At 39.9% G+C, this 21616-nt stretch overlaps 1 protein-coding gene across 1 annotated transcript in view; it reads right to left on the reverse strand.

Annotated features, from left to right (window-relative positions):
- Positions 1-3665: 3665 nt before the first annotated feature.
- The window catches only part of LRMDA (leucine rich melanocyte differentiation associated), a 1007721-nt gene continuing 989770 nt past the window's right edge, over positions 3666-21616 (reverse strand). The window contains exons 7-8 of the mRNA XM_059661903.1: positions 16199-16280; positions 3666-4460 (exon numbers count right to left, since the gene is read on the reverse strand). Of these exons, the coding sequence (XP_059517886.1) occupies positions 16201-16280 (80 nt within the window). The 3' untranslated portion in view covers positions 3666-4460; positions 16199-16200. The remainder of the gene's footprint in view (positions 4461-16198; positions 16281-21616) is intronic.

Here is a 21616-nt window from a genome sequence, read left to right on the forward strand (position 1 = left end):
GGAAGCAGATACTTCCCTCCATGTCAGGTGCCTAACCAGCCCTTATGGAGTGTGATGTGCAGTTCCAAGGAGAGGGAAGGACATGCTGGGAAGAATGTGGAAAATTCTCAGGTGGTCAGCCCCTTGCAAGGCCTTGGGCAAATGGGTATGGCCACAGGGTCTTGAGTATGAACAGGTAGGTCACCATGGAAGGAGGTGCCTGCACCCACACCATTAGCCTCATCCTGCAGCCAACAAGGTAACAGGACTCAGTGCCTATTTGTGAATACAAGGAGATGGGTGGGACCTGCTCTCTCCTGTGCTGAGAAGTAGCACCTCTTGCCACACCAAGGGAGGAGTGAATCTGATGTGGGAATTTGGCCTTTGTGTGTGCAGCTCTGCCCCTCTGGGCTCTCTTTGAACGACGTCTGCCTGCCTCCCTGCAGGACATGGATGTTACGTTGTGTTCCAGTTGCAAGGAGGCAGGTAAGCTCACAGGAGCTGAGCACCTTCACTGTGCAGCCAGCATACAGGCTGTACAACCTTAGGGGTGCCATTCCATGTCCTTGAATTTAATTTTATTGACAATAAAGCTGAGAGTTGGGTCCTTATCTAACTTCTATGCCTATTTATCTTTGCTTTGATTCTTGGGGGGAAGGGTTATTCAAAATCTAAATAGGAAACTCTTGCTGGTAAATCAAATGGGTCCTTTCTCTGGCCACTTCTTGGGGAAGTTGGAGAACATTGACATCATAAATAGAACTATGGGGAGTGATTGAAAGTGAATCACAGCTAAACTTGCAAAGGCAATGGATGGCTATAAACTATGCATTGACCTTGTAATAATTCTCCCTATATTCCTAGTAGGTACTATACTATATTGGAAATAACCTGTGTAAGTGATAGGATCTTATGTTGATGTATAAAAAATAAAATTTAGTAAGCATAATTGGGAAGTTCTCAACTTAGTTCTAAAAAAGAAACTTCACAAATATGTAATGAGACAGTATAGCTACACCTAAAGGAAGCTACATTAAATGTAAAGAAAATTAGGGTTTGCTAGTAACCTCTATGATCATAAATGTGAATGCCAATCAGAACTACAAACACAGCAATTAGAGTCCCATCCTATCTGCCCTGGTGGAATCACTCGAGAATGTTAAGGCCAAGCTGAATGTGACACTTTGAACAGGACACAGGACAAACTGGAGTCGGCCCACAGAGACAGTGCAAGGTGGTGAGGAAAGGGACCAAGGGAATGGAGAATGGGGTTATATATCCTGGCGAAAGGAGGCCTGTGAGGAAGAATGGTGGCCATCTTTACATAACCAAGTGGTGCTCACATGGAAGAGGAAGATAATGTGGCTCTCAGAGGACCGAATGTTGAATATAAAGAAGAGTTGCTAACAATTAGGTACAATTGGAATAGAATGCATCCGACATAGTGTGTTATTAGTTATTAGAGTCTAGTAAAGAGAATGCCCTGCATTAGGTAAGAATTGAATGCGGTTAGGTACTATGTGGGTATCCAGGTCTGATGTGCTGTGATTCTCGTAATTACGCATATGATACTTATCTAGCACAGCCTTGAATTGTTATAAATCTTAATTATAAATGTGGATTCTCTTCTCTTTTCCTACTAGTTCACTCATGAGGCTTAACTTACTGCCTTTTGCTTGAACATAAATATTTACTGAATGAGTGAATAGTAGACACTAAGTATTTTTGATTACGGTGATGAGAGGCTCAATAGTATTTGACTAGTGGATTACTAAACAAAGAAGAATATTAGGCATTAGCAGAGTTTTTTTCTCATACTATTTCTTAACATAAGCAATTTTCCCTAATTTGGTAATATTTCTCTTTAACGTTCTTTACTTAAGAGTTGAACACAATATGCTGAACAGCCTTGAGGCATCTTCCTGTTTGAAAAAGAGGAATATAGTTTACATTTTGCAAAGGATGCTCTCATCCATTATTTCTTTATAATCCTCAGAATAGCATGATGGGGTTGACATTTTCCAAACGAGGAAACAAGGCCCAGAGATAGAAAGGCACTTGCTCAAGGACACAAAGCCCGCAAGTAGCAGAGCCTGGACCCAGGACAAGGTCCATTCATTCTAAATTGCATGCTCTTTCCACTGTAAGTCAAATGCCTCCAACAAAGGTCCCGAGCAAGAAGAAAGGCCGTGTGCTTCCATCTGGTTACACTGCTCAGACCCACCTGCCCCTCATTTCCCCCGTGTGCCTCTCCCCTCAGTGCCCTGCAGTCAATAAAGACAATGGTTCACAGGAGACAGGGCTCTGGTTTGCCTGGATGCTGAGCTGACTGTGATGTTATGTGAATATGACCACAACATAACTTGTCTTTATAAATATCCATTCCTCGCAGGCTTGTGAAACTACTCACTTGAAGTCTGAGTCTGTTTGGCAGGGAGACAGGGACAGGGCAGCTGTAAGTTGGCACAGTGACCCTAGGCTAGTCCATCGCAAGGCACCTCGCTTGAAGGAGGGCTGGAAGCTGTTACAGTGGTTTGATACCAGGACTGCGGGCAGCTCCCACCTTGTGACCTGGGATTGCGAGGTGATCTGTGAAGAGAGGCTTTGAAATATCATTAGACATGCTCCAAGGGTGTGCTTGCTGCTGCTTAAGTGCTTTGGAAAGGGGCCTTCTAGTAAACGTGTTCAGTATTCTCCTTTCCTTTTCCATCACATCTCTCACCGTTTTTTCTTCCTTCTTGAGAAAACAGCCGAAAAATAACATGTTCTCATAATAATCAGATGAAGTCTCCTCACATTAATTCATTCAATAAACATGAGCACTTACAGTGTGCCTGATGCTTGGCTCAGTAATGAAAATATAGAACTAAAAATGGCTTTTTATGCAATCAGTGAGTTAAAGTCTAGAGGGAAAGATGGACAGTTAAAATAGAAGATTATGAGTACTATTACTGAGGTATTTGAAAAATGCTATAATTGGTATTACTGAAGAAATTCTCAGAAGCAGAGGAATATAAATGATAATCTCTGTATAACAAACGCTTTTTCAAACAAAATAAGAGCAAGACTAAATTCGTGAAAAGACACCAACATTTCAATGTATCTTTAAAAATCTCTTTTTTTAAAAAGTAATTTTCTTAGTTTGAATAAAAATTTGCAGCAGAAACAACTAGTGATCATTTCTGGAATAAAACTTCCCCTCCTAAAGGCTTTAATTATTGTTTAAATAATTTTGAGGGGTGGGGTTCCATAGACAGATTTATTAGAGGCCTCAGGTCTGGGACAAATCTACAGGCTCTTCTCCCTGCTAGTGCCACCAAATGTCCATTGCGACGAGTGTGGATTTCATTATAGAACAAAGTAATGCCATTTTAACACTTTATATTTTCCCTGGAGTTTCTACTTGCCTTTATTTTATTCTCGAAGTATTTTTTATATTCTTTAGGCACAGATATCCTCTTGGTTTTTCCTTTTATAATCGTCTTGAGTTAAATCCACTGTTTCTTTGTAGCCCCCTTCACACACTTCCATTACAGATCATTGCCCAGAATATAATCACATGGCAACTGAATGCAAAAATAAAATCCAATTTGTCATCTATTGATATATATCCTCAAGTAGCTTTCTGTGTCAGTTTGGATTAGCTGTAGCTGCATCTAAGAGAATAATTAATAATAAATGTAATGTAAGAAAGATAAAATTTTATTTTTCCATTACAAGGAGAAATTTGGCAGTACAGAGGGGCCATGGTGGGCTGATTTGTCATCAGAAACATGGTTTTCATCATTCTTTTTCATTATCTTCCTCCATGGCTTTCATTCTCAAGAAATCCAATAAAGTCAAAATGAATGTTAGAACTCCAGCTACCATGCCTACAAATCAGAAGAAATAATAAGCAGGAAACAATCTCTCTCTTTTATGAATATCTCCTTGCAGCCCCTTCACAACACATCTATAATAGTAAAAGTGTAATATGCTAATTAGACCAAACAGCCAAATGACCTTCCAGATGTCATTCCGGACATCCTTCTGGATGAAGCCACCATGGCAGGGGCCAAAGCAGAGGTGGTTAAGGGTGATAAGGCAGGCAGGCAAGCAGTTAGGGGCAATCAGGCAGGCAGGAGAATGGTTAGGGGCAATCAGGCAGGCAGGCAGGCGAGCGATTAGGAGACAGCAGTCCTGGATTGTGAGAGGGATGTCTGACTGCCAGTTATGGGCAAATCCTATGCCCAATACTATTATCCTCTAAACTGGCAGTCGGACATACTCTGAGGGGTCCTGGATTGTGAGAGGGTGCAGGCCGGGGCTGAGGGACCCCTCTCCCTTGTGCATGAATTTCATGCACCAGGCCTCTAGTCTACTATAAGTCATTGGACAGAACTTGATCATTAGCCATCCATAGCTGCAAGGGAGGCAGAGAAATGCAATTTTCTTTAGCTTAGCTGGATACGTCTAAGCAAAGGCTGTTTTCCATCGCTGACCTAGAAAAAAAAAAAAAGAATGGGTCATTATGTGGAACAGGTGTCTACCTGTTTCATGTCTTAAAATATCTTTACTTTGGTCTTACATTTTTTTCAGACTTTGGCAGAGTATAGAATTCCAAGTTGAAAATAATTTTCATCAGAACTTTGAAAGTACTTTTCTACTATAACCTATAATTCACTATAATGATAGAAGGTCAATCCTACAGAGGTATCACACTTATCTGATTTATTTAGTCTTTGCAAGTGTTTAGCCCTTTATCCTTAGTGTTCTGAAATTTAACAATGATTTTTCCATTTATCAATTATCATATCTTTTAGCTCTTCGAAATCATGTTCTATTATTTCTTTGATAGTTTTCATTCACTTCCTCTATCTTTTCCTTCTATAACTTCTATGCTTGACTGTTAGGCCTCTTGCATAAGTCTTGTGTCACTTATCTTTTCTGTCATATTTTTGTCTCTACTTATTTCCCTTCTACTTTACAGAGAAAGGTATCTTGGAAATGTTTTTCTTTAAATCCTTCAACCCAATTTTTCAACTGCAGTTTGTTTTTGCTTTGGCAGGTTATTGTAATCATCAAGATCTCATTCTTGTTCTCTAAATCTTCCTTTCTCATAGGACTTTGTGATGCTGTGAATGCAATATTAACTTATATGTCTCTGAGTAAATAAATAAAGGTTTTTGTCTGTTTTTCTTTATTATTTAATATCTCTATTTCCTTTGAAAACTTTGTTTATGTTAGAATCAATCTCTTGTCATACTTCAATCTTCAAATATGTCACGATCTTTGGTTTTCTATTCATATTTAATAATGAAGACATGTAAGAATTTCAGTTAATATAGCTCATGAAAGAAATTCTAACCACTGCAAACATTATGCAGTAATAGACCACACATGCACGAGCTTGAAAGTAGGAAAGGAAAGCTTGCAGCTTTCTAAAATAGAAAAAAAAAATTTCAAAACCATAGCTAAGTATTAAAATAAAAGGAAAGCGGCCTACTGGTATAGGGGCAGCAGATTTGGTTATAAAATAAATGCCTAGGGGAGGAAGTTTTAAGATCAAGGCCCTTAGACACAATGAAGTGACCTTGGCCTCCTGAGTGAGGCTCTGAGCCTGGGAGAACCTGGCGTGGAATCCAACTAACCGCCCTGAATAATATGTGACATAAGATTTATCCACACAAAATTGGAAACCCAAGTCTAGACAGCGGGAGATATGGAGTTAGAATCCACACTCCACTTCTAAGAAAGAGATTTCAAGCAGATAACAAGCATAATATCTGCTCTGGGATTAGTGATACCCACAGAGTCTGAGCAAAGACAAAATTTAAATTTGCCCCAAATAATTATTCTATAGAATAGAGCATCAAGTCTTATCATGGCAAAAAATAAAAAATCAATACAAAGGAGGAAAAGGAAGAGGAGAAGGAAGACAAGGAGGAGGAGAATTATAAATAAAAAATCATAATGAGATTTAGCAAGTACAACAGATAGAAAAATTAAACCCCATGAACTATGTAGGTAATAAACCAATTTGAAAAGAGAAGTTTAAAAAATGAAATCTGGAAAAAATGAATTTCTAAAACTAAAAAAATATAGCTACAATTTTCTAATTTTTGTATATTGTAAACCCCACAGATTTGAGATGAACAACAAACTCCAAACAGAATAAGTAAAAAGAAATCACAGCACATCATATTCAAGTTGCTGAAAGCCAGTAATAGAGAAAAATCTTAAAAGCTGCCAGAAAACAAAGCCTCATCATACACAGAGGGATGAGATTAGAATGACCACAGATCAGAAATGATGCAAGACAGAGCACAGTGAAATGACATATTTAACATGCTAAAAGGGAAAAAGTGTCAACCCACAACTCTATATCCCGTGAAAATATTCTTCACAAATGAAGGTTAAATAAGGCCATTTCTAAAAAAGCAAAAACTGAGTTTATTGCAATCAATGCCACACTACAGGAAATGTTAAAGTAAGTTTCTCATGCTAAAGAATAATGTTTTAAAAAACACACACACTCAGATTTAGATCAAGAAATAAAAAACACTGAAAACGGTAACTATGGGAATTATAAAAATATGTGTATGAAGACTTTTCCTTATTCTTAAAATTTCTTTAAAAGATAATTGGCTGTTAAAAATGTATTAAGCATTTTATAAATATGTAGAAATAAGCTATATGACACTTTGTAATAGTACAAAGGATGATGGCAGGAATGGATGCATACTGTGAGAAGGTGAGACTTTCATTGGAAGTAATATTAAAGACATACCATATAAGTTGAACATTATTATTGTAAACCCTAGAATAAAAAGATAAGTTGGAATACTAAAGCTACTATATGAATCATTAAGAAGGCAAGAAAAGACAATGTAAACACAGAAAAAAATAGTACAAATAGAAAGCAAACAGCCAGATGGTAGAATAAAAACCAAATATACTGATAATTTTATTACATGCATATTTGCTAAACACTCCATTAGAAGGCAGAGATTGCTCAACATTTTAAAAGCAAGAAGCACCTATATGCTATAAATGGAACAAATTTAAATACAAAGACATCGGTTAAAAGTAAGAGGAGGAAAAAAGATAAATCATACAAACATTGAGATAGCTATATTAATAACAAAGTAGTTTTCAGTATGAAAAATATTATCTGAAATATGGCAGGACACTTAAATGCTGAAAATGACAAATGCATCCAGAGTATATAATCATTCTTAATGTGTGCACAGCATCTATTAACAGAGCTTTACAATACATAAAGCAAAACTCACAGACTTAAAGGAAATATAAAAATTCACAATTGTAGTTGGAGATTTTATCATTCACCTCTTTGTAATTAATTTTAATGTATATATAGAATCCACAAAGGCATAAAAGCCAAACAAAAGTATAAAGCAACTTCTATTAGTTGACATTTTTGGACAATGTACCAACGATAGCAGTAGACACATTCTTTATAAGTACACATAAAACATCCACCATGCTAGACTATGAGCTAAGCTGAAACATTTAGAAGGATCAAAGTCACAGAGTATATATTCTCATACATACATACAAATAATAGGAAATCAATACCAAAAATAATCTGGAGAATACCCAAATATTTTGAAATTAAACAAGGCACTTCTGAATATCCACAAATCAAAGAAGATATCACAAAAGACATTATTAAATATTTTTTAAAGAATTATATAAAAATCACCACATATCAAAAAGTGTAAGGTGAAGCTAAAACATTATTTAGAAAGAAATGTATTGCTTTACATAATTATATCAGTGAAGACAGTTTTAAAATCAATTATCTAATTTTCCATATTAGCAAAGTAAGAAAAGAAAAGTAACTCAAAATAAGTGAATGGAAGAATAAAGTAAGAACCAAAATTAATAAAATTAAACACATACACACATGAGAGAAAAATCAGTGAAAACAAACCTTGTTTTCAGAAAACAATAAAAAAGTTAATTAACTTCTAATAAACTCCTGGATCATGGATTAGCAAAAGGACATTAGTGGGACATACAATAAAATGTTAGTAATGTAGATTAGAAGTATTGTCCAGTGAGTTTTCTGGTTTTGATAATGGTATTGTAATTATATAAGATGTTAACATTTAGGGAAGCTGGATGAAAGGTATATAGAAACTCTGTGCTATTTTTTGACAACTTCTTTGTAAGTCTGAAATTATTTCAAAATGAAAACATTTTTAAAAAGAGAGAACGTCTGTTTTTGAGAGACGATTAAGAAATCAAAAGGACAAGCTGATGATTGGGAAATATTTGTAATACACATATCTGACAAAGACTTGTATCAAGTATATATATATATATATAACAGCTCTAACCTGTTTGGCTCAGTGGATAGAGCATCGGCCTGCTGACTGAAGGATCCCAGGTTAGATTCTAGTCAAGGGCATATGCCCAGGTTTCTGGCTCAATCCCTAGTAGGGGGCATGCAGGAGGCAGTCAATCAACGATTATTTCTCATCATTTATGTTTCTACCTCCCTTCCTCTCTGAAATCAAATATATATATATATATATATATATATATATATATATATATATATATACAATATAATATATATATACAAATCTTACAACTCAATCTTAAGAAGACAAACAAACCAACTAAAAACTTGTAAAATGTTTGGACAGATATTTCTCAAATGAAGAGACATGAATGTCCAATAAGCATATGAAAACCTGCTCAAAATTACTAGTGATCAGGGAAATACAAATAAAATCATAATATTATAACACCACATTTAAAATATAATGGACACAATTTTTCTGTTTTGTTAACCCTCACCCAAGGATATTTTCCCATTGATTTTTAGAGAGAATGGAAGAGAGAGGGAAAGACAGAGAGAAATATTGATGTGAGAGAAACACATCGATTGGTTGTCTCCTGCAGGAGCCCTGCAATCGAGGTATGTGCCCTTGACCAGAATCTAACCAGGGACCCTTCAGTTTGCAGGCTGATGCTCTATCCACTGAGTCAAACTGGCTAGGGCTAATGGCTACAATTTTTAAAGGCTTATAACACTAAATGTTGGCTTACTTGTGGAGCAATTGAACGCCCATATATTGCGTTGAAAGTGTGAACTGGTAACAAGCTCTTTGGAAATGGTTTACAAGTTTTAAATGGAGCCTAACATAACATACGCTTAGCATATAATCCAGTAATTATACTGGTAAGTATTTACCCCAAAGTAAAAAAAGACATGTACCCAAAAACGACCTGAACAGAATGTTCATTGATTGTTCTAAATACCTTCAGCAATAGTAATGAAAACAGTGTGGCATTGGCATAAGGACGGATGTATGACTAATGACATGGAATAAAAAGTCCAGAAACAAGCCCTTGCATGTATGGTCAATTGATTTTCAACAAGGGTGACAAGATCTTTCAACAGGGAAGGAAGTCTTTCCAATAACTGGTGCTGGGAAAACTGGATTTTCACAAGCAAAAGAAGAACGTTGAACCTTATACTATATATAGAAATTAACTCACAATGGGCCAAAGGCTAAATTACAGAGCTAAAACTAAGAAACCCTTAAACAAAAACCTTAGGAGGAAATCTTCATGACATTGACTTTGGTAATAATTTATTGGCTATGAAATCAAAAGCACAGGCAAGAACAAAAATAGATAAATTGGAGTTTATAAAAATGTAAAACTTGTGAAACAAAAGACATTGTCAAGAGAGTAAAAAGGCAGCCCAGATAATGAAAGAAAATACTAGCAAATCACATATAAAATAAAGGATTAGCTTGCAGAATATAGAAAGAACTCCTCCAACTCCAAAAAACTAAAACAACTCACTCCAAAAATGGATGATGGGCTTTAATAGACATGCTCCCCGTATTTAAATGGCCGAAAGCACATGCAAAGATGCTCAGGATCACTGGTCATAAGGGAAATGCCTGTCAAAACCAAAAGGAGATACCACTGCACACCACTAAATGGTTTTATAAAACAACAAACAAAGAAAAAATACCCCTAATTGGAACCCTTGTATATTCTTGTTGGAAATGTTGCAGTTACCGTAAAAAACAATATGGTGATTCCTCAAAGAGTGAAACATAGAGAATTACCACATAGCCTAGCAACTCCACTCCCAAGTATACACCCAACAGCATTGAAAGCAGGGGCTTAAACAGATTCTTGTATCCCATGTTCATAGCATCATTATTCAAAATAGCCAAAAGATTAAAAACAACCCAAATATCCATCAAGATGGATGGATAAACAAAATGTGGTATATACATGCAATGGAATATTATTCATGTTTGAAAGGAATGACATTCTTATACATGCCACAACATGGATAAACTATGAAAACATGCTAAGTGAAATAAGCCAGACACAAAGGGATAAATATTGTATGAATCCACCTGTATGAAGTACCCAGAATAGGCAAATTCATAGATACAGAACGTGTAATAAAGTTACCACGGGCTAGGGGGAAGGGAGAAATGGGGAGTTTTATTTAATACATGTGGGATTTCTGTTCAAGATGATGAAAAATTTCTGGAAATGGATAGTGGTGAGGGTTGTACAATATTGTGAATGCATTTAATGCCATTGAATTATATATTTAAAAATAGTTAAGATTTTATGTTATGTATATTTTACCACAATAAAAGCATATGAAAAAAAAATCCCCAAATTTGAAAAAAAGCAAATGTCCACAAAGGAAAGGGGAAAAAAGAATTGTGGTATCTTCATACACTAGAGTACTTCTCAGCAATAACAAGCAACAATGTGGACAAACCCCAGAAATATAATACTTAACAAATGAACCCAGACAAAAAATAAGTATATGCTATATGACTCCATATATATGAAGTTCTGGGAAAAGCAAAACTAATCTATAGCGACAGGAACAAGCCAGTTGTTGAGTAGGGTTGGGTGTTGTGACTGTAAAGGAGTGTAAGGGGACTTTCAGGGGTGATGGGAATGTTTTATATCTGGATTGGCATTGTGATTATACAAGCGTATGTATTTGTCATGATTATTGAACTCTTATAATGAGGGCCTTTATTGTTCTATTGTATCTAAACATTCTTCAATGAAGTGGATAAAAGGAAGAAAGAAGGAATAAGGAAGGGTGGGAGGGAGGGGTGGAGGGAAAGGGGAAGGCAAAATTCACATAACCATAGCAATTAGAATAGGGTAATACTGATATAAGCAAGGCAATTACACAGATTGAATAAAACAGACAGTCCAGAAACAATTCCAAATATATACAGAAATTTAGCAATTACAGAAATGGATGGCATTGAAAAGGAGAAAAAAAAGAAGCAGAACAATAAGCCAGCGATGTAATCAAAAAGTTTAATTATGAGCCTGCATCACACCAACACAGTCCATTCCAGAAGGACTGAACACCTATATATTCAAGGCAAAACTTTACAACTTTTAAAGGAAACTGTAGAAGAATAACTTTATGATTTTAAGATATTAAAGAATTTCTCAGACACATCACAGCCCCTGTAACTCTCCCATACATATATCATAAAAATTAAGAAAGTTGATCACATCAAAATTGTAAATATCCTCCCCCAAAGACAATACATATAAAGTTAAAATGTATATACATCATAGGCTCTCAAAAGATATTTGCTAACACGTGAAAACCAAGTTACTGCATCTAGATAACAGGGCATCCCAAGAGTCTTAGTGTAGGTTGTAGCTTGAATCACTTCAGAACTGCAAGTGCTACTAACTTACATTAACAATATTTGAAAAGTTAAGTATTTCTGTTTCAAAGTATTGATATGTTTCTTATTAAAATTCAACATAAACACTGTCTTGGGCCACACATTACTCTAGTTGATTTTCAAACTTCATAAAAACGTTAACTCCGCTGTCGCTCAGTGATAGGAAGAACTGCATTTATAGTCTTGGCTTTAGGATCCTCCAGAGATGGAGGTTTGGGTGAACACACGGCAGACAGAAAACTGTCCCTTGCCTTCCTCTCTCATTGTTCCCTCAGCTCCCTGTGTGCCCCTGCCCACTGCGCCCACACTTTAATTCCACGCGGAGCTCTGCTTCTTCATCTCCTTTGGCATAATTCAGTTTATTCCCATTTGCATCAGCCCTACTTTAGCAGCTTACCCCACTACACTCCATACTTAGCATTTTCTCTCTTCTTTCTTAGCAAAACTCCCTTGTCCTAGGTTACATGTCCTCCAGGCCACATGCCATGCTACTTTAGAAAGAGTAGCCATGCTAATATGTATGAATAACATAACTTATTACCTACCCCATCCACGAAGTGACAAATTAACATTTAGAATTATAGTTACCCAAAGGAAAACACTAACACTGGAAAATTTCAGATAAACTTGTAGGAAGATGGGATTTTTGGACAGGTGACTTGTCTTTTAATGTTCTTCAAATCCCCTAGGTCAATGGTCAGCAAACTCATTAACAACAGAGCCAAATATCAACAGTACAACGATTGAAATTTCTTTTGAGAGCCAAATTTTTTAAACTTAAACTATATAGGTAGGTACATTGTTATGAACTTAATTAGGGTACTCCTAAGCTGGCCTTTGCTAAAAACGTCCTCAATCTGAGGGGTCGACCTCAGCGAACATACCCCCACTTCTTCTAACGCCACTTCTTCAAAATAGACTCGCCCAGGCCGAAAACCGACTTCTGTGCATGGGCCACGAAGTTTCAATCGCACTGTACGTGCGCGCCCGCACGTGGTATTTTGTGAAAGAGCCACACTCAAGGGGCCAAAGAGCCACATGTGGCTCACGAGCCATGGTTTGCTGACCACTGCCCTAGGTGTTTGCTGGTGCACTGAAAGTGACATGCAATACTCCACCCAGGGCTGATGGTTGGTTTGTCACACAAACATGTAACCAACATGTTCTGTGCTCTGGTCTCATTTCCTGTTCCAGGTCTTAGTCACTTTACAACATGGTATTTGTGCCAATTAGAGCTGCATCAGGCAATGGAAACAACCTTCTTTGGTGAGGCTTTCTCTGGGAGACAGAGCTGGGAGAAGCAGCTGGTGAATGTCACATTAGGTCAACTGTGATGGACAGACAACATGGCACACCCTCTATGGGCCCTGCGCGGTCCACCCTGGGCAGTGGGCAGTGATGCAGGTGTGACTGAGGCTGCTCGTGTAAGTCGTGACTACTGAACACTGCTACTGTTCTGATGAAAAGAGCCCTGTTAATCTGCATGTTAACAAAAAACAAAGATAGTCAAATTACTTCTTAGAAGAAGCAAGAAAGACATTTTTCCCTTGAAACTCTGCAAGCTACATCTCTGATGGAAACCCTCCCCACCCAACAACAGACACACACACACACACACACACACACACACACACACACACACACACACATAAAAATGGAAAAACCAAGCAAAAAAAAATCCCTCCATCAGAGTCTGTGGCTGGCTTTCCTTTACTCCTTGCTACACATGAGTATGTGAAAGTGCACCACACTCAGATGTGCAGCCTGATCGAGTGATAATCTCCTATAATGTGCCTCTATTTAAAGCCACAAACAGATGGAGGGTTTATGAGCAAGGCTGGTAAAAGTAAAAGCAAATGATTGTAATAGTTGTACTTTTAATAGGATTTCCCCACAATCTAAAACATTATTCCTCAAGGAACAAATTGTTCTATAAAATTATGTTCCTTGGGAAGAAGACAGTCCGCCCTGACTTTGCTGAGGCAACAGAAGACTCCAGGATGCAGGTCGCTCTCAAGTCAGATCAGCATCCTGGGAGAGAGGACTCAGGGACACCATGATCCCCAAAGAAAACGCTCGGTGGAACAGGGTAAAAAGCAGAAAGACCAAGGGTAGAAAAAAAGCATTTGAAAGATGTATGAGTTTTGATTGAACTTACTACCTTCTAATCCTCTCCTTTGTAAAACAAGGTTTGAAAAATGTCTATGGAGTTAAGATAAGCACACAACATGGCTTCCTTCTCTACCAGTGCAGACCAATAACTCCAGGCCAGCAAATCTTGCTTAACAAACAGTGGAATCGACAATGACCCAACATGAATTCATTACCATATTCCCTTTTTAAGAGAAACAAAACTCACTACAATCCTATCATTAAGATGAATATACTGTAGTGATGGCTTTTGCGTAAATTATAATTAAAGCTAATCTTAATTAAAGTTATTACACCATTTTGGAAGAACATAAGCAACCCGAAGAGAGGGAAACAATGTGGTCAATAACTCACTCCAAAAATATTTTTTGCCTCCAAAGCTCTCACTGAGGGAGACATTCCTGCATATGATACAAATGGTTCTGACATTAAGAAAAGTAAACAAGTGAGAAAAATAAAGATGGAAAAATTCTGTGGTCAGTTCACAAGTGCTTTTTTATTGTTTGAGGCAGGGTTAAAGCCTTTTATAAAGACAAGGATATATGTGCCGCGAGATTGGATATGACATGGGACTAGTCTAGCTGCCCTTGCGCAGAACTCTGGCTGCCCATAATATGCCAAGGACAAAACAAAGAACTAGGGTGGGACCCAATGCAGCTAATTTAAAGCATTATCCCAATGCTGTTTTATAGATCAAAAACAAAAAAAAAAGGTACTTGACTCTGGTTATTCATGGATTTGAGAAATAAAGGCAGACATTCAATATCCTCCCTTAATGGTCTTGAGGATTTTAAACTAAATATCTGATGATCAAAGGTTACATAATCTCCATGAGGGACTCCAGCCAGGCCCCATGCAAGTCATCCAAGGACTGTGTTGACTCAGTACCTGAGTCCATGTAAATGGGCTAGAACTGAAAAAAAACAAAAAACAGGTTCTTCTTGGGTGTTTCAGGGATCCTGACTCCCCAGACAGTTTAACAATAGCAACTCTAGTTATTTGGTACCTATAACTAGAAGGATTCTCTTTCAGGTTTTTCTGTCCTCAAACTAAACAAAACTGGGAGATACAATGAACACCAGGTCTTAATAGAAGCAAAAATAAATGCTATCATGTCAGAAGCAACCAACCTTTCCAGTATCTTCCAGAGCGATTTTACTGCTGTACTAATATATTAAATGACACTAAAGCCCCCCAAACAGTCTGATCATGCTTATTTTCCTTGAAACATTGGTGCTGGAATATGGTTCAAGGTGCACCAGCTGTGGATTTAATTTCTGAGAGGTCCTGAGAAAGATACCAAATTGAAAGGATTTGTGGCATCCATTAAAACTGTTTGGTCTGGTAGACATTTTCTATAGTCTTACCTTCTCTCTTATCTTCTGATGCAACACTTTCTTTTATCATCTTGCTACCTTGAACTAGCACCCAAAGGAGCAAGCTAGCTCCAAACACAACTATGGCCATAGATATAGTAGGAGGTATGTGTGGTTAGAAATGAATGAGTGAGTGAATTAATGAATGAATGAATGAATTAAAAATATTAAAAGTCCCTGACATACCCAGAACCTGGTGCTGGAAAAGATGCCTGACACTGCCAAGTATTCAAGGGAAGACATGGGTTTAGAACAGAACAAGGTCAATTCCATGCTTTTGTAGTCAGGGATTTAGGGAAAGCTAGTTACTCCAAAACAGAAAGCGTGACAACATGAAACTGGCCATACATGAATGGCCTGGCTGAGAACGTACACCTTCTGCTCTCTGAAAAACTGCAAACCTGTGATAAAGATACTAAAGAAGGGGGAGGGGCATGGAGAATATGAGATAATAATTACGAGGAATAAAAGAGAGTGGGCTTCCTCAAAATGGCAACTATTTCACTAAAAAGAAACCCCCAGGACAATGGTATCAGAGGGATCTCTACTCAGGAGGCAAGCTGAAGACAGTCTCTCTCACTTGATTACAGCCACTGAGCATGCTCACGGAGGCCCCAGGTGTGACCTCTGCTCCCCCGTGAGCCGAGGAGGGCCAGGCAATCTATCATGGTGTTCCTCCTGTCAGCCCTGGTGCTTCGCCGCTGCTGTCTGTCACCGTGGTGGATGAGACCTGCTTAAGGGCAATCATGTCAATCTCTATGTGACCACTCAGTCTAAGGCAGAAAGATGATGTTGACAGGCCTGGCGAAGTCAGCAGAAGGTACCAAAAGCCGAAGTGGTAGCCTTCCCACAGAGATGCCGTGTGGGCATTGTCTTTTTTCTTCAGCTTTTTCTTTATTTCTGCTTTCCCTTTTTGCTTACTGGTAAATCCTCATGACATGGGCTAAGGCGTACAGAACTTACCTTCAGAGCTGGTCATCCCGGATAAACCTGTTGCCCTCCGAGTTCTTCCCATAGTAAACATAGCGACACTTCCCCAGGACACCTGCAAAGAGAAGGAGACACGTCATTATAAACCACAGTCCAGCAGGAACCGAATAGGTGCTGCAAAGCAGAACACAACACAGTCCATATCCCACGGGTGGCAGCAGAAGGAGTAAGTCCCACAGGGAAGGACCCTCCCTTCTTGTCCTCACCGTTGACATTCAAATGAAATGTCAGCAGAGCACAGGCGCCCAGAATATCGTGGTTTCCCCCATGATGTCTCTTCCACATTTTAGAGACTTTTCTAGTTTGGCCAATTACTCCTCAAAAGAAAGCATAACCCTCTCCTCTCTCCAGGTCCCCTTAGCAGTTTCTAAAAATGGAAAATTAAGAATTTAAAGATGGGCCCAGTCCAAGCAAAAGATGTGGCACAGTCTTCCCTGAGTGTGACTGTTTTCAGTCCTCTGTCATGAGTCAATATTATTACCTTCCTAGAAGGACCTTCCAGTTCCCAGGAGGCATCAAGCACTTAAGGGGATGATTAAGGAAGAGGGTGGTGCTGACCACATGCCACATGGAAAGTCACAAGAGCCTGGACGTTAAGGGATCCTTCTCACAGGCTGAACTGTAGTCTCAGGTAGGAATGCATTTGATTTTTTAAAAATATATTTTTTTAACTGATTTCAGAGAGGAAGGGAGAGGGAGAGAGAGAGAAACATCAATGATGAGAGAGAATCATTGATCAGCTGCCTCCTGCACACGCCCACACTGGGGATAGAGCTCAAAACCCAGGCATGTGCCCTTGACCAGAATCAAACCCGGGGCCCTTTAGTCCTCAGGCCAACGCTCTATCCACTGAGCCAAACCAGCGAGACATGATTTCCAGTTTTATTTTAAATAATTGTATAGCTCCATATACAGCTTTCCTTTCACTCAAGGAAGTTATGTGAGGACTTAACTATGAAAAATACCCTTAGAATAAGGTCAAACCTTTTAACCTCAGTATTTATTTTAAATATCCATAAGAATTCACCTACCATAGTTATTATAAAAGCTTTGTAGGATTATTAATGAAAAATAAGTTTTTCCAAGAAAATATTTAAACTACAATTTGATTTTTGCCACCTTGTTTTTTCTTCTAATTTTAGAAAAACTTAAAAATCAGCTCCACAGCTGTCTTGTTACTAATAGCACTTGAGTCTCTGATGTGTGCATAACCAGAAAGAAAAAAAACAACAAAGAAATGTCCATAAAACATTAATTCATGAGCCACAAATCGGCCTATAAAAATAGCTACCTATATGTATGATTTTCCCCTCAGTGTAATAGTAGAAAACCAACAATCACCAGCTATTGTTTATTTGGGATAAATTAGCATTTGAAATTATCCAGGTCCTTCACATCACAAGCTCTAAGTAGTAAATATCTGGTGATTGTATAAGAGATATTTCTCCATTGCAGAACTTTAAACCTTCTTCTTAATTAAGGATTAAAAAATGACTCCGAAACTTTTAAGGACAGGGCAGATGCTCCTAGGTTTGAATGACTTGGGACAAAGCTGGGAATTGCTGGGGTCACAGAACCTGAGAGTTGGTGAGAGCATGATACTCTCCCATGGCCTCCAAACTGGTCTTGGTGATGCTCTCATTCCTTCTACTTTTTACCACATTCCCTTGGCCACGCTTTCTCCTCAGCTCCCTATCCCCAGTTTCTGTTTTTGAATTTGGGTCCGGTGCCTGGAAATACTGAGCTTGGATCAAACCTCCCCGAATCCTTTCTTCAGGCCCAGATGATTCTTTTAGCTATTGCCATGGAGCTCTTCTCTTTATTGGGCTTAGCTGTGTAGCACCTCGGGTGGGACTGACATTGTCCCCAGTGCCCAGGCCTGTCTGTGGGCTTGGCTGGTCAGAATCTGTTCCAGGAATAGCACCCCCTACAGGCCTGGGTGGGAGTGTCTCAGATGTTTCTGAAAACCCACAAGGGGCTTCCTTAAGCATAACTGACTCAAATTCACCCATGAAGAATCTGGAAGAATGAGGCGGAGACATGTTAATATCTCTCTACAGCACCAGGACAGCATGCATTTTTATACAAAAAAAGAAAAAATGGATAGGGCTGTCAGATATCATAAAGAGCACAGTCTTGCTCTTGAGTAAAAGAATGCAAGGCAGACACACACACACCACACGCCAGTGGGTGTATTCATTCCCTCCTGCAAACTTCCCAGCACATTCAGATTGGATTTCCTTTCTCTGCCCTCTCCCCATGGTAAACCCCAGCTCCAGATCTGGCCTAGATGAAAACTGGGCCTCAGATGCCATCCAGGAAACAGGCTGTTACTCCTGGAACCCGGGCCCTGACGTGGAGGAAGGTGACATGTTCTGAGCCATGCTCCCGGTCCTTCTCTCTGGTTGGCATTGATAAAAGGCCCATTTTAGGGGCTGCTTTGGGCCTGGAAGCAAGTCGGTTTATAGGCATCCTGGTGAGAGAGGCTGCCTGATGAATGCAGGAGACGCAGGGAGGTGTCAGAGCTTGGAAAACGAGGCAAGGACATGAGGTATTAATATTGTCAATGATCTCTTGACGGGAAAACAGATACCACACTCACTGTCAGATTTAAATAGACACCAAGTGCATTAATGACAAAAGGGCAGACTTCAAACAAAGGGGCTGTGTGGCAGGGAGCAGGGCTGGTCTCTGTGCGGGCAATACCCTGATCTGAACAGACACTGTCAGGGCAGGAGACAGGCCCAGGATTGTGTGTGGTGACAGAAAACAGAGATGCTGACAGAGATACCAGCGCCATATTATGCCAAGGATATTCTAACGCTGTCTGCGGCTCTAACAAAAGCTGACATCACTCCCTATCACTGGGGTCTCCTCCACCCGCTCCTGCAGACTTTCTCCCCAGATGTCTTTACAAAACTCGCTGTGGCTGTAAAGGTCCTGGCAGCCCTGTCTGAGAGCGCTGGGGTCAAGGGGCCTACAGATGACCTCAGTCCATAAATTTGGACTTTGCAGGAGGAGCCCACTCACCCCCCTCCCCCCGATACCTTGGCTACTGAGGGTGATCAGAGTGTCAACATGTGAGAAGCTGTCACCTTGAATAACATCCTTAAAGGGAAGCCACTCAGTCTGTGGGCTGCCCCAGGACAGCACAGGGACCGTCCAGCAGCGGAAAATTAAATCCACCTGCCCTGCTGGTGCTCCTCTGGGAAGAGAGGTGGTCTGGCCAGTGACAGTCCAAATCAGGCTGAAAGTTTTAAACTTGAACCACCTACAAGTACACAAGTGTCGTCTCCATTGAGACTCCTATCTGACCGAGCTCACAGTTGGGAAGTGATTACCCTCTAAATGGAACTTTTGTGCTAAATAAATTAATAAATGAAATTAACAAGGAAGAAAATAAAGACACAGCCCCATAGGTGGCCATAGCACTTTATTTATCACGAAGGTTATTGGTAACAGGAGGGTTTGCTCAGAAGTTAAGGCAGGTGGTGGCCTGTGACTCTCTTTCCTGCTCTCCCCATGGCCCCTCCTCCTGTCACGATAACTGCCTTAAACTGTGACAATTACTGAGGGAACACCTTGCTGGCAGAGGCATTTTGCTGGGGAGGCGCTCAGGCTGGGACTCAGTAGGCGGGGGTCTCCCTGTGCATCTCCAATGCATCCGCTTGTTTCTATCTCCTTGAACTCCTGTGTCTGGGGACTGGAGGGGGAACAACATTTAGTGGCATATGAAGTGCTTTTCGTTCTCTGGGGAGACACTGATTGGCCATAATAAGTGAAGCAAACTTGCCATGCATCAGGCCGGCCTGTAGCCATAGGCGTGTGGTTCCTTTCTGGGGGCCCTAAAAAAATGACAGTGCCTGTCCCCTGGGAAATCCTCTCCTGCCAAATGAGAGTCCTAATTTTTCTTAAGTAGCCAGCTCCGCCATCGCCATAACTTCTCACAACTATAATTATGGGGGGAAATGTTTGGGGAAGAATCTGCTTTAAAGAGGTCCTTTATCTTTTAAATGTTTCCCCCTCTGGAAAGAATGTTCTAATTATGCAGGTTAAGTTATGACCTTGGATCTGCCTTTCTCCTTGGCTGCAAGGCTGCGAGGGCAGGAATGGTTCTGGAGACACTGCTGGGGAGAACCCCGAGTGTGCGGGGTAGTGGGGGGGAGGGTGTCCTGGCCCAGGCATGCAGAGTCCAGCAAAGACCCAGGGCTCCCTCGCCTCCTGGAGGGCCTTGCACCTCCAGTTGCTAAGAAGAGGTGGAGGCCATCTACCGTTAGACCCAGCTCTGCCCCAACAGTCATGTGATCATGTCCACCGCCCCTTTCTTCACTGGGCTGGTTTCCCCATTTGTAAAGTGAGGGCTAAGGGCCAGGTCATCTCTGAGGTTCATTTTAGCTTGGAAGTAGAAGAATTAATATTTCCCAGTTCCTCCCTTATGAAGATGAGGATGGCAGGGCCTATCTTGCCTGATGTAATGGGCATATCCAATGGTGAGTTCATCAGAAATTCCATTTGGACTAAATCAGCTCTTGAAACCCATCAGGCCAGAGTCCCATAATGTATAGAAGGGGAGCACTGCTGGATCTCCAAACCCCCAACAAAAGAACACCCACCAACTTTCTGCAGTGCATTTCATGCTCTGAGCTGGGAAGTGCTTGCCACTACCTAGCCTGTGTCTTGCTAGCTTTGACTCAAATCTCCTAATTCCATAGTCAACAGAACTAAGACTAAATATCAGATTTAGTGGTTTATCATGTGCATTTTAGTTGTGACAAAATAATAGTCTTTATTCATCTATATATATATATAAAACCCTAAGTGACTGAACAATAGAACAACCAGTTGACCAGTCGCTATGACACGCACTTACCACCAGGGGGCAGATGCTCAACACAAGAGTTGGCTGCCAGATGCTGGGCTCACTGCTGGCGAGCCTCTCCCGCCTCCGCGGTCGTGCTACTGAGCAGTAGCAGCAGCAGCAGGCGCCTGGCCCCGGTTGCCTGCCACTTGCAGCATTACTATATCCCTCGAAACCAGCAGTCCAACTTCCCCCAAGGATCTCAGATTGAAAGAGGGCGCAGGCCAGGCTGAGGGACCCCACTGGTGCACAAATCCACGAATTGGGCCTCTAGTACAAATATATACACTTATTTGATGATGCAGTATAGGTTGGGTCAATAAATCTCTATCAGTAAAATAAAATATCAATTTTCTTAACCTTATTAATGTTAGCTTTGGTATTCACCATTTTAAATGCTATTCTCACCAATGGTTGTAAGAGTAGCTGTGTAATGACAAGCAGGTTTTACTCTGTTTGTGATGGTAGTAGTTATAATCAGCAAGTTCTACAGGGCAAGGAACTGAGGGCTGCTCACAGATGGACGCCTGTTC

This window comes from Myotis daubentonii, chromosome 13, assembly GCF_963259705.1.
Source record: "Myotis daubentonii chromosome 13, mMyoDau2.1, whole genome shotgun sequence".
NCBI classification, from domain to species: domain Eukaryota; kingdom Metazoa; phylum Chordata; class Mammalia; order Chiroptera; family Vespertilionidae; genus Myotis; species Myotis daubentonii.